We start from the raw sequence: 13,215 nt of genomic DNA on the forward strand, positions 1-13,215 counted from the left end.
TCCCTCTATGGAGCCAAATTTCTTTTAAAATAAATCTACACAGTTGACCCCTATTGGGGTGTCAATAATCTTGAAAACTCCGATATTAATATAGTCTTTGTCAGAGACAGTTCAGAATTTCTGTTTTTATGAAGCTGGTACACACTCCCCTTTTAATAATCTACATTCTATATAAATAACAACAGCCAATATAGAAATATCTTAAAACCAGGATTAAACATAATTCAAGCTATAGATAGACTTCATTCATACAATATTAAATAAAATATTCTAGAATGCTCAGAAACGGCCAAGTCTAATAGTAAACCTATAGCAGGACTGTAGCTACAATATAAACCATGATATATTACTTGCCACTCAGAACAATAAAGTCTGGCTACAGAACTGAATTAAACATTCAGAGAAAGAACCAATTTTTACACCTGTGTTCATAGAGGGATATCAAAAGAATAAAATAAGAGACAGAAAAATGGATAGATAAACTAGTGGCTCAACTAGAATAGGGGGCCCGTGGACTGACGTAGGTTGGGGTCCCTGCACTTGGACATTCTTTCAACACATGCCCTCCTGCATTCTGAATCACCTCTGTAAGTTAATTAATGTCTGTTAATGGAAGATTTAAAGATTTTCAGTCTATTTTATTCATGTATTAAAATAAAACACTAAGATATATAGATATTCTACTTCTATTTTGTTACTTTTATTTCAATTTTGTAGTTTTGTTTCTGGGGGTGTGATGAAGGGGGTGAGGGCCTGTGGACTATGGTAGTTGAGCCACTGAAATAAACAGGGTTAATACTACTACCTTCTACGTAGAAACACAACAACGATGTTACGATAGTCAGGAACATAGGGCGTAAAGTAAAGTACTAATACCTGCGTAGGAGACACCGCTATAAGGCGCGTCTCGAGGCTCCTCCGTGGCAACACGTTTAAATCCCATTCCAGCCTTGACACAGCAATATACACCCACTCCTATTGCTATAACTATTATCACCGCTAGCAACATTCCAATAAACCAACCAATATTCGCTACCAGAGCAGATGCAGCAGCTAAAAATTTGAATATGAATTATGAATTATCTCCAAGTTATGCAGTGTACAATCAGGGAAACGTTATCAAAATGTCTATTGATCTTTTAATTTTTTTTCTTTCCAATCAAACAATAATACTGTTAACGATATGACTGAGTGTTAAACTACTAGTTCTCATCTGCCATTTCTTTCATTGTTCTCTGTAACAAAGCATTTGATTGGCTATATATTCAACTCTCACATTGGAAATAAATCCAAGTTAGCAGGATGTTAACTTTCAAACAAGTTAAGTGCTAAATGATATCAAGGTATAAGTGGTAATTCGTAATACCTTGACATAGTGAAGATGTGAAACCTCTTGTTCCAGAAATATGTGAACAGACGAGATAGACCTGGTAATAAAATCAACTTACCAACACCGAGAGTGGTCACCTCAGTAGTACCAGATTCTGTTCGTTGTTTTCCGTTAGTAGCCACGACTCTGATTTCGTAAGTAGTCCCTGATTCCAGGTCTGTTATATTCTTCCACGTATTGATGACTTCATCAGTTGATTTCAACCATTCAGACGCACCTAAATTATAAATATTAAATATTGTACACAATATCATGTTGTATTATGCAATGTGATCTCTAAACTTATAGTGAAATAGCTCACTCAGAAGCGAGTTGGATTGTCATCAAGGTAAGAAAAATTCTGATGCGTGTACCTGTGCTTCCGAGAGTCAGAGTGGTGTCAGCTTTCACCCCCTATTAAATTTAGCATTTTTTCGCATGTTCTTTACACTTTGAGGGGATATTTCCTGAACGATGTATTTTGTATTTGCACTGGGGCCCCCTTTCCCAACTAGTCATACCCATAACCCCTGGGCACCACCATTTCTGCCCATTTACAGCTGAGATAATTGACACAACTCAAAAAAGTTGTTTTTGCATGTCAATCAAAATTAGAACCCACAACCATCATTTACTTTTCTCAGTCATAGAGTCTTTCAATAAACTTTTATAATTCTCAAATGAAATTAAAAGTTTTGCATATTTAAAACTAATTTCAAACATAAACCAAAGTCCGTACATACCATCTTTCTTGTATTCAACGAAAATAACGGTTCCTGATTTAACGTAAGTGTTTAACCACCACGTAACATTCACGTAATGTTCTCCGACTGATTCTATCGTGTATCTTGGCGCTTCTGGGCCTGAAAATAAGGTTCCATAACTTGGTTAGACATTATGCAAAGGAGACAAGAAATTCTGCTGTTAATTTCCTAATTTGTGTATTTTGAACTATATTTAACAGTAACTCTTTAAAAAATATGAAGTTCCATGTGACCTCCTCTCATTTTTGTATCTTAAATATACAATTTTCAATTTACAAACCCTCCCACCCCACAAATCCACCCTTCCCAAGTTGACAAAATTCAAATTCTGAAAGGTTAAAGAAAAAGCTGAAACAAGACGTTATTCAAATATTTGGACTACCAGTATATTGTTTATAAACTATTTAACAAACATACAAAAGAGAAAGAATAAAGCACACAAGAAAATGGTTCTCTGATGCCTTGACAACAGAGTTATCTACTTACTTCCAGGAGCAGTTGTTGTTAATTCTATAAAATATCCATCACCTCGACCTTGAACAGTTCTCGCCCAAATATACACCCGATATTTCGAATTAGCTAATAAACCACTCAACATAGCCATTGTTGTTAATGAATCTTGTATTTGAGGTTCTCGATCCTGCATCTTACCCAAATCTAATCCATTTACCGTCTGATAGCCTAGTGATAATAATAATAATAATTTTATTGCATTTAGAAATCATATGGCAAGAGGCAAATAAAATGAATTCTTGCTTCAAATTGGAATGAAGGCAACAGGCAATGCCATGCAGTGTGCAATGAAAGTATTTTTGTCTCGTCAGAGGCATTAGCCTTTTGTTTTTAATTTCTAATTTGCAAAGGAATTGTTCATTTGTACAGCCTATACCAGACAGTGCCCTTGTCTATTTTCCTACACATACAACCATTTTTCCATCCAAAATCTCTCCATCTAGCATCAATTAGTTGAAAATTCCATCACAAATCTGCAAGGATTAAGCCACAGAGAATAAGGTCTGCAAACTAGTTTCCCGTTAGCCCCTCTGACCTGCACAGTGACAGGGATATATAACAAACTCTACGTACCTATGTCATATCCAATAATATATCCATTTTTATCCAGTGGTTCGTTCCATTCCAAGTTAAAATGGTTATTACCAATACTCTGAGCTGCAAATCTTTCTACAGGACCAGATACTGGAACAGAAACAGATTTATAACAATATTTGAACTCAAATTGCTCTTGAATAAATCTGGAGAGTAAATCTCAAAAACTCTCCAGATACACTGCCCCCTAGAGTAATAGTATATGTCTACCTCCTAATCATTTTAAACAGGTTACAAAATAATATTTACAAAAATTTGACCCAAAATATGTGTCAGAATGACCCATCAAATTTCTTCTGGGCAGAATCTCCAAGAAGCTCCATAAAAAACTAGCTTGACTCTTTGGCAATTCCACAGCACTACCCCATTTGGATTCCCAACCCTGTCAGTTGTGTCCCCCATTTAGTAACTCTGCCCTCTATTTGTACCCCCACTTTCCAAGAGTTATAGAATGAACAAAGATGTGGTATTCCTTTAAACATAAGACTGGTAACAAGTGTGTATCCTTACCTCCTGGGCCTGTTTGGAAACTGATAACATCCGTAGGTCGACCGACGTAGAAATTATTCATGACCGATATCCTCATCTGTAACTGAGTAAAGGGCAGGAGATTTTTGACCACAGCCGTGATGGTGTTCCCCTGGGCATGCTTCAGGGATTCCTCAGCTGTAACATCATACTCTCTGATTGTATACTCCTTAAAATTCTCTTGCCAATACTGAATCTGTTAATATAGTCAAATAAAAACTAAATGAAATGAAATAGAGTTTTATATCCTACTGTTCTTATTGGACTAATGAAATGAAATGGAGTTTTATATCCTACTGTTCTGTATCTTATTGTCCTAATGAAATGAAATGGAGTTTTATATCCTACTGTTCTTATTGGATTAATGAAATGAAATAGAGTTTTATATCCTACTGTTCTTATTGGGTGATGAAATGAAATAGAGTTTTATATCCTACTGTTCTTATTGGGTGATGAAATGAAATAGAGTTTTATATCCTACTGTTCTTATTGGGTGATGAAATGAAATAGAGTTTTATATCCTACTGTTCTTATTGGGTGATGAAATGAAATAGAGTTTTATATCCTACTGTTCTTATTGGGTGATGAAATGAAATAGAGTTTTATATCCTACTGTTCTTATTGGGTGATGAAATGAAATAGAGTTTTATATCCTACTGTTCTTATTGGGCGATGAAATGAAATAGAGTTTTATATCCTACTGTTCTTATTGGACTAATGAAATGAAATAGAGTTTTACATCCTTCTGTTCTGTATCTTATTGGACAAATGAAATGAAATACGAGTTTTACATCCTACTGTTCTGTATCTTATTGGACTATTGAAATGAAATACGAGTTTTATATCCAACTGTTCTGTATCTTATTGGACTAATGAAATGAAATAGAGTTCTACATCCTACTGTTCTGTATCTTATTGGACTATTGAAATGAAATACGAGTTTTACATCCTACTGTTCTGTATCTTATTGGACTATTGAAATGAAATACGAGTTTTACATCCTACTGTTCTGTATCTTATTGGACTATTGAAATGAAATACGAGTTTTATATCCTACTGTTCTGTATCTTATTGGACTATTGAAATGAAATACGAGTTTTACATCCTACTGTTCTGTATCTTATTGGACTATTGAAATGTAATAGAGTTTTATATCCTACTGTTCTGTATCTTATTGGACTAATGAAATGAAATACGAGTTTTACATCCTACTGTTCTGTATCTTATTGGACTATTGAAATGAAATACGAGTTCTATATCCTACTGTTCTGTATCTTATTGGACTATTGAAATGAAATACGAGTTTTACATCCTACTGTTCTGTATCTTATTGGACTATTGAAATGAAATAGAGTTTTATATCCTACTGTTCTGTATCTTATTGGACTAATGAAATGAAATAGAGTTTTATATCCTACTGTTCTGTATCTTATTGGACTATTGAAATGAAATAGAGTTTTATATCCTACTGTTCTGTACCTTATTGAACTAATTGTTCTGTATCTTATTGGACTAATGAAATGAAATAGAGTTTTATATCCTACTGTTCTGTATCTTATTGAACTAATGAAATGAAATAGAGTTTTATGGCCTACTGTTCTGTATCTTATTGGACTAATGAAATGAAATAGAGTTTTATATCCTACTGTTCTGTATCTTATTGAACTAATGACATGAAATAGAGTTTTATATCCTACTTTATCTTATTGGACTAATGAAATGAAATAGAGTTTTATGGCCTACTGTTCTGTATCTTATTGGACTAATGAAATGAAATAGAGTTTTATATCCTACTGTTCTGTACCTTATTGAACTAATGAAATGAAATAGAGTTTTATATCCTACTGTTCTGTATCTTATTGGACTAATGAAATGAAGAGCTACTGTTTTGTATTGTTTTCAAGTATTATTGTGTTTTACACAGAAAAGACATGAAGTTAATGAATTGTGCGATTATCCTTTTATCTTTTATTCTTCTGTTCTGTTAATTACTGGGATAATGAAAAGAAATTGAAAGACACACCAAACAGAACTCATAACTGGACATTTTATATAATTCTTTGACTAATGACATTAAATGACGTTTTAAATCCAATAGTTCAACATTTAACTTTCTTACCTTAAAACCTTTAAACTCCCCTCGTATTGGAGTATCTAACATTCCGATAGTATTTAGATCAAAACTCCACGACACAGTAGCCGAGGTATCGTTAATCATCACTGTCTGGAAATTACTCGGTTCTATCTGCGGAACTGGAATATTCAAAAATTAAACCTAAATTTTTCATCCTTCTACTTGGTTTATTGAGTGTCTTCTACATCTGGCCTGTCTTCCACACTCAATCACAATCCCCCCCCCCCCCTCCTAACAACTATTAAGTCAATAGGGCTTAAATTGTCACAGATTTTTACTGTGAAGGCTTTGTTTTGTAAGGAACAAATTTAGTGGTTTTGTCTTAAATTTGTAGGGATGTAAAACTATGCATTATTTTGTAATTGTCAAAAAAAATTCTTGGTTTTAAACTTAATCTCAGCTTCATTGTTTTCTGTTTTTCTCTTGTGACAAATCTTTTTGTTAATTATCAAAAAAATGAAATAAGATTAAGTGAAACGAGTAAATTTTACCTACTCAAAAGTGTTCCCATGGCAACGGTAAGCGTAAATCAGTGATTTTTTGTCAGTGAAGCATTTAATTTAAAAAATTCAAAAACTTTTGACTTTTAAAATACACTACTTACTATCTTCCCCTGAATATCCAATAATAGTTTTAGCGTTTCCAGCTTCTCCCTGAGCATTTTTAGCTTTCAGAAGAATTTCGTAAGGTTTATAGGTGTCGCCTGTAGGCAGTTCAAAATGGTCAATCCTCCAATCGCTGAAAGTTTCGACCCTTGTTGATGTATCAGGGTCACCCTGACGTTTGAGTTGTAAGTTGTATTGAAATCCTGGACCATTATGTTGAATCTGAGGCATTGGCTGAAAAAGAAAATTCAGAAAAATTTACATCCTACTGTTCTTTATCTTATGAAACAGAGCAGTGTTTCTCAAGTCAATGAGCCAAATCGCCACTTTTCAGGTCTGGAATTGCTAAAGCGCCACAAATCTAGTCAATGGGTTCAAAACCCCAGAAGCTGAAGGGTTTTTGGGTGTTTTAAAAGCTGAAAAATATCCTCAATAAGCCTATTTAAAATTACAGTAAAATACATATATACAGAGACAGCCCTCTGAAGTTTTTTCATTTTCATTTAATCTTTCTTCATTTCTGAAATTTCTTGTATACACTTTACAAGATCTGAAATGCAACATACATCGCCAGTTGAGAAACCCTGAAATAGAGTTTTACCTTTCTATATCTTACAGGTTACATCCTTCTCTTCTGTACCTTATATTCTAGGCAAATAAAAAGAAGCATTCTATCTACCTACTTCCAATGATGAAAAATAACACGTATTTAAATCACGGCCATGAAATATAATACTTACTGTCCATTCCATATATAACATATTCTTCCGATATCCAATGGTTCGTACATTTTCTGGATTTTTACTGGGCAGTTTAGCGCTAGTAGTACATTTCTTATCCGAGGGAAAACTGGGATCACTTTCGCCTATTTTGTTGTAGGCTACGATTCGGTATGTGAAGTTAGCGTATGGTGATAAAGGAAGCGTAACGTCCGTTTCCGTTGGTTGCGCTTTCAATCCAAAATTCCATTGGTCGGGATTAAAAGATGTGTTGTACTGGACGACGAAGTATTGAATAGGAGCGTTGTTATAGCTACCAGGTGTAAATTTCATGGTAGCGTTTCCACCATCCACACAGCTTTTTATAATTACATTAGTAGGTGCATCTGGACGATCTGAAATAATTTAAAAAAATGAATGGTAAAAATAAACTGAAATGTAATGGATTTTTACTCCCTAGCGATATATAGGTCTGCTTGTGTTTGTTATGAATCAAACTTCAAGGTGTACAAATATCTTTGTTATTTGTGTAACTTTGTGTAACTTTGTGTAACTTTGTGTAACTTTGTGTCTCTTTTCAAAATAGACAAAAAAAATACAGAAAATCACAATGAGTCTTCATGTATGAACAAAAGTGTAATGGATAACTGGATCAACAAAACATATTCCCTATCTCCATACATAAAATAATCTACATCTACCTTTCACAGTCAACATGGCTGACTTGGTGTAGGCATCGAGTCCGTTGGTGGCAATACAGGTATAGGTTCCTGAATCACGGACAATCGTACCACTTATAGTCAACGAATTATCCTGAATATTCGTCGTCATTCTCTGATCGTTGGCTGTGATTGGTTTATTATCCTTCGCCCATAAGATTTGCAAATTTTGAACTTCTTCAGGATCAGTTGTTCCTGAACACGTAAACTTGGCATCAGTTCCAGCGTTCACTTCCAAATCCAACGGAGCCTGTTCAATCAAAGTTTTTCTCCGAACTGACAAAGTTCCCGTAGCGTTGGCCTTTCCGTATGAATTCTCCACCTCACACATATACACCCCCGCATCCGACAGCACCACTTGCTAGAAAATAAAATACTCAAAATTCAAAATACGAAAATATATATATGCAATTTTAGAAGTTTTGTCTTTTTTGTCAGAAAATCTAATTAAAAAAACTAATCAAATGTTCTGTTTAAAGATGGGTTTCCTTATTTTTTAGTGTCAAATTAAGTAAACTATTTGATTAAATGGTGTTTCTAATGAATTATCATATATTCTTAATCATATCATTATGTTATTATTGCATATAATTAAGAGTTTCAACCAATCATAAATGTCCATGTATGTACAGTCATGATAAACAAAAAAAGACTTTTTGACCTTTCTTGATCGGTCACTCATTGGAATTCTGCTGGTAATTCTCTTCTAATTTAGCTAATTATGAATTAATTATGGTCATGTGAGACAAACTGGTATTTTTCCAAGTCATTTTAACACCTTTACTTTCTATCAGATTAAAAATCCTACCTTTATTAGTAGATCTCCGTTAAGTTGGGTAACATAACGACCACCTGTAATCTGCTGACCTTCCACATACCATGTGACCTGTGGGTCAGGTTTCCCCGTGTTCCCACACGATATATTCACAGACAAACCCTCAGCTGTTACCTTCACTAACTCAGGTGGACGAATAATCGTAGGAGCTTCAGCTGAAAATTTCAAAATATTTTAGGTCTTGAATTATCTCAAAAATTCTAAAAAATGTAAATTGAACTGGGTGAGATGGGACTAATATTGTTGACTTCATAAAAAAATACAAGAAAGTAAAACTTACATAATACATTAAGATAAACGTCACTGAAAACATAGCCATGTTTATTGGTCACGTTACACTGAATCACCATAGTATCCTCCCTAGTTACATTAACCAACTCCACGGCTTCACCACCTCGTAATACACGGAAACGGCCCCCTTGAGTGATTCGGGGATCAGTAACAGCTGAAAGTTTAAAATTAAATATAACCAAATTGAGATTTATGTAATATTTTTCTGTTCGTAACTGGGAAAAATATCACAAGTTTAAATTTGTCAGCCTATTTAAACAGCTCTACCCTAATAAACTCATAAAAACTGTGTTATAAATATTACTTGTATGACATTAGTTCAAATCGACCACCAAATACGAAGCTATTAACATAAAGTTACCCACGGTGCTATCTATTCAGTGATAGGGGAATGTGGTTTTTAACAATGATGGCCTCAATATAATATAACAGACTTACATTCAAAGAGTACACTGTTGATATACCAATGTCGTACTGGCGGTGGGGTTCCTTCTCCTAGACAAGTATATCTCGCAGTTCCTCCGATTCCTATCTCTACATCTTTTGGTTCTACTACCCAAAATGGACGTGCTGAAAATACAAAACATTTCATATTAATGTTGACAGAGTGGTAATTAGGCTAATTGGATTTGGTACACGTCAGTTTTATCCATAAGAATTGAACTTATGGATTGTAATTAGTTACAGATGCCCTCACACGATAGCAATCACTAGTTATTTAAGGATATGAATAGCTGTCATAACTCTCAAGTAACTGAGCTGTGAGTTGCGTTCGACCACTTTCATTTTTAGTTACCATACCCAACTAGTACTTGGTTTTGTGTGAGGGGCTTGTGACTTTGATCAATTGAGTGGTAATTGAATGTTAAAAAAACAGACTTACATTCAATCCTGACTTTGAAAGTTCGAAGTTCACGTTTTGTACTCTGGGTATTTGTGGCCCAACACTCGTATTCTCCGGCATCGGAAAACTCCAAACTGCTGAACACCAACTCTTGGCCAAAACTTCTCGTTTTTACAGTGTCCGGCAAACTTCCTCCCTTAGTTTTAGTCCAGTGAACATCAGGGGTCGGGCTGAAAAAATATAAAATGAAATGGTATCAGACACAATTTGTAATAGCTTGACATTGTGAAGATGTAGTTTGTAATAACTTGACATTGTGAAGATGAAGTTTGTAATAGCTAGACATTGTGAAGATGAAGTTTGTAATATCTTGACATTGTGAAGATGAAGGTAATAGCTTGACATTGTGAAGATGAAGTTTGTAATAGCTTGACATTGTGAAGATGAAGTTTGTAATAGCTTGACATTGTGAAGATGAAGTTTGTAATAGCTTGACATTGTGAAGATGAAGTTTGTTATAGCTTGACATTGTGAAGATGAAGTTTGTTATAGCTTGACATTGTGAAGATGAAACCTCAAAGCAAAATTATGAAATCATTTATTATCTTCTGGTGTCGAATTTATGAAACATTACAGTGCTGTGAGAGAATGGTGAATGTTTGAAAATGAAAATAAAATGCACCTGATTCGTAATTCGATGGGTAAATAAACCATAGTGATACAAAACACAAAGATAAGGTCATTTCAAAAACACAAAAAAAATTCTAAAATAGTACTTACTTTCCAGAGAAGATACATTTCAGCTTGAACTCATCGCCATAGAGACCAAAATGGTCGGAAGGTGAGGCCCACATATATCTTACTTGGTTCAGCACAGCGACTTCTACAATTATAGGACAGACAGAAGTTAACATAAAATAAATAACACAATTACTGTCTTCCCTAATTCATTAGGATATCAAATTTCATCCATTTTACTAAAACTGATGTCTTTTAATGACTTTGAGTTGATGAATGATTAATTGTTTGTAAATATATAGAAATCTCAACTAATAATGTCCAAATTCTCCTGAATAAAAACAAATTCCAAAGAAATAATGTATGTTTGTGTTTACATTCTTACCAACACAAACCATTCTCTAAAGATAAGATAAGATAAGATAAGTTTATTGTATAAAATACACCCAGTAAAGGCATCATACAACCAATGGTACATTTGAAGAAGGTACGAAATTACAAAAAAAATACAAAAAAGAAACGAAAGGTGGATATTTCTTATAAATGATAATACATGGTAACAATTAATAGAGAAAGTGATATATAATACATAGTACTAATAGAACATGATGAAAACTAAAATAAAGACTCAGAGATGCAGAGTATATCAACCGAATTACTATCATTAGCCATGCAGACTTCAAAACCATGCTCAATTCACCTTCAAAGATAGTGAAGTTTTGAGAGCGTTTACAAGCAAATGTTGACGGACGGACAGGTGTGCCGACAATATACGTCCACATAGAGAGATGTGGGCGTATAAAAATGAAGCATGTGAAAAATTATGAGAATTAGATCTTCGTTTTTCAGAGCTATTTATTCTAACTAAAAAATGATTACCTCCTCTTGATTTGATTGTGTGTAAGGAACCCTGTTTAACATCGCGAACGTCCATATTGATTGCCATACAAGCGTATTCACCATCGTCATTTTCCTCGTCGTCTTTTCGTATGTTCGTTATTCTCAGTCGAGCTGGAAAAATCAAAATCAATCAATAAATATTTCCCATTAAAATTTGTAAAAACAAAGGGAGAGAGTGCTACAAATTTTCAACTTAGGGAAAGACCACTCTTAATTGTAAAATAAAGGGATAAAATATAGGCAGAGATCCCACAAAATGTAAAAAAGGGATAGAGCATCAAGATTTAAAAAAAAGGGTCCCCAGAATTCCAATTTAAAGAAGGAGCTCTCATAATTTGAATTAACGAAATAATCTTAGTGCTAGGATCTCCTAGGTTCTCATCTTCTAAAATTGATTCTAGGATATCCTAGGTTCTCATCTTCTAACATTAATTCTAGGATGTCCTAGGTTCTTATCTTCTAACATTGATTCTAGGATATCCTAGGTTCTCATCTTCTAACATTGATTCTAGGATATCCTAGGTTCTTATCTTCTAACATTGATTCTAGGATATCCTAGGTTCTCATCTTCTAACATTGATTCTAGGATGTCCTCGGTTCTTATCTTCTAACATTGATTCTAGGATCTCCTAGGTTCTTATCTTCTAACATTGATTCTAGGATATCCTAGGTTCTCATCTTCTAACATTGATTCTATGATATTCTAGGTTCTTATCTTCTAACATTGATTCTAGGATATCCTAGGTTCTCATCTTCTAACATTGATTCTAGGACGTCCTAGGTTCTTATCTTCTAACATTGATTCTAGGATCTCCTAGGTTCTTATCTTCTAACATTGATTCTAGGATATCCTAGGTTCTCATCTTCTAACATTGATTCTAGCCTAGGTTCTCATCTTCTAACATTGATTCTATGATCTCCTAGGTTCTTATCTTCTAACATTGATTCTAGGATATCCTAGGTTCTCATCTTCTAACATTGATTCTATGATATTCTAGGTTCTCATCTTCTAACATTGATTCTATGATATCCTAGGTTCTCATCTTCTAACATTGATTCTATGATATCCTAGGTTCTTATCTTCTAACATTGATTCTATGATCTCCTAGGTTCTCATCTTCTAACATTGATTCTAGGATCTCCTAGGTTCTCATCTTCTAACATTGATTCTATGATATCCTAGGTTCTCATCTTCTAACATTGATTCTATGATATCCTAGGTTCTTATCTTCTAACATTGATTCTATGATCTCCTAGGTTCTCATCTTCTAACATTGATTCTAGGATCTCCTAGGTTCTCATCTTCTAACATTGATTCTATGATATCCTAGGTTCTCATCTTCTAACATTGATTCTATGATATCCTAGGTTCTCATCTTCTAACATTGATTCTAGGATCTCCTAGGTTCTCATCTTCTAACATTGATTCTATGATATCCTAGGTTCTCATCTTCTAACATTGATTCTATGATATCCTAGGTTCTCATCTTCTAACATTGATTCTAGGATATCCTAGGTTCTCAACGTCTAAAATTGATTTTACGACATCCTAGCTCTAAGATCGTTTCGAAATATTAAAAATAGGATTTAACTTTGAAGTCACAAATCTTAGATATTCAGAGTTGGGCTGTTAAATTTCAAGTTTGCGAGATGAAACAGAGA

The 13,215-nt window shown here is 34.0% G+C and overlaps 1 protein-coding gene across 1 annotated transcript in view; it reads right to left on the reverse strand.

Moving 5' to 3' along the window:
• Nucleotides 1-841: 841 nt before the first annotated feature.
• The window catches only part of LOTGIDRAFT_138283 (hypothetical protein), a gene marked incomplete at both ends in the record, with an annotated part of 14,706 nt that continues 2,332 nt past the window's right edge, over nt 842-13,215 (reverse strand). The window contains 16 exons of the mRNA XM_009048557.1: nt 842-1,053; nt 1,428-1,607; nt 2,113-2,223; nt 2,620-2,814; nt 3,220-3,330; nt 3,751-3,964; nt 5,888-6,021; nt 6,507-6,741; nt 7,248-7,621; nt 7,928-8,306; nt 8,754-8,935; nt 9,061-9,225; nt 9,525-9,641; nt 9,955-10,145; nt 10,696-10,798; nt 11,533-11,664. Of these exons, the coding sequence (XP_009046805.1) occupies nt 842-1,053; nt 1,428-1,607; nt 2,113-2,223; nt 2,620-2,814; nt 3,220-3,330; nt 3,751-3,964; nt 5,888-6,021; nt 6,507-6,741; nt 7,248-7,621; nt 7,928-8,306; nt 8,754-8,935; nt 9,061-9,225; nt 9,525-9,641; nt 9,955-10,145; nt 10,696-10,798; nt 11,533-11,664 (3,035 nt within the window). The remainder of the gene's footprint in view (nt 1,054-1,427; nt 1,608-2,112; nt 2,224-2,619; nt 2,815-3,219; nt 3,331-3,750; nt 3,965-5,887; nt 6,022-6,506; nt 6,742-7,247; nt 7,622-7,927; nt 8,307-8,753; nt 8,936-9,060; nt 9,226-9,524; nt 9,642-9,954; nt 10,146-10,695; nt 10,799-11,532; nt 11,665-13,215) is intronic.

Source organism: Lottia gigantea (assembly GCF_000327385.1).
Source record: "Lottia gigantea unplaced genomic scaffold LOTGIsca_124, whole genome shotgun sequence".
Classification (NCBI taxonomy): domain Eukaryota; kingdom Metazoa; phylum Mollusca; class Gastropoda; family Lottiidae; genus Lottia; species Lottia gigantea.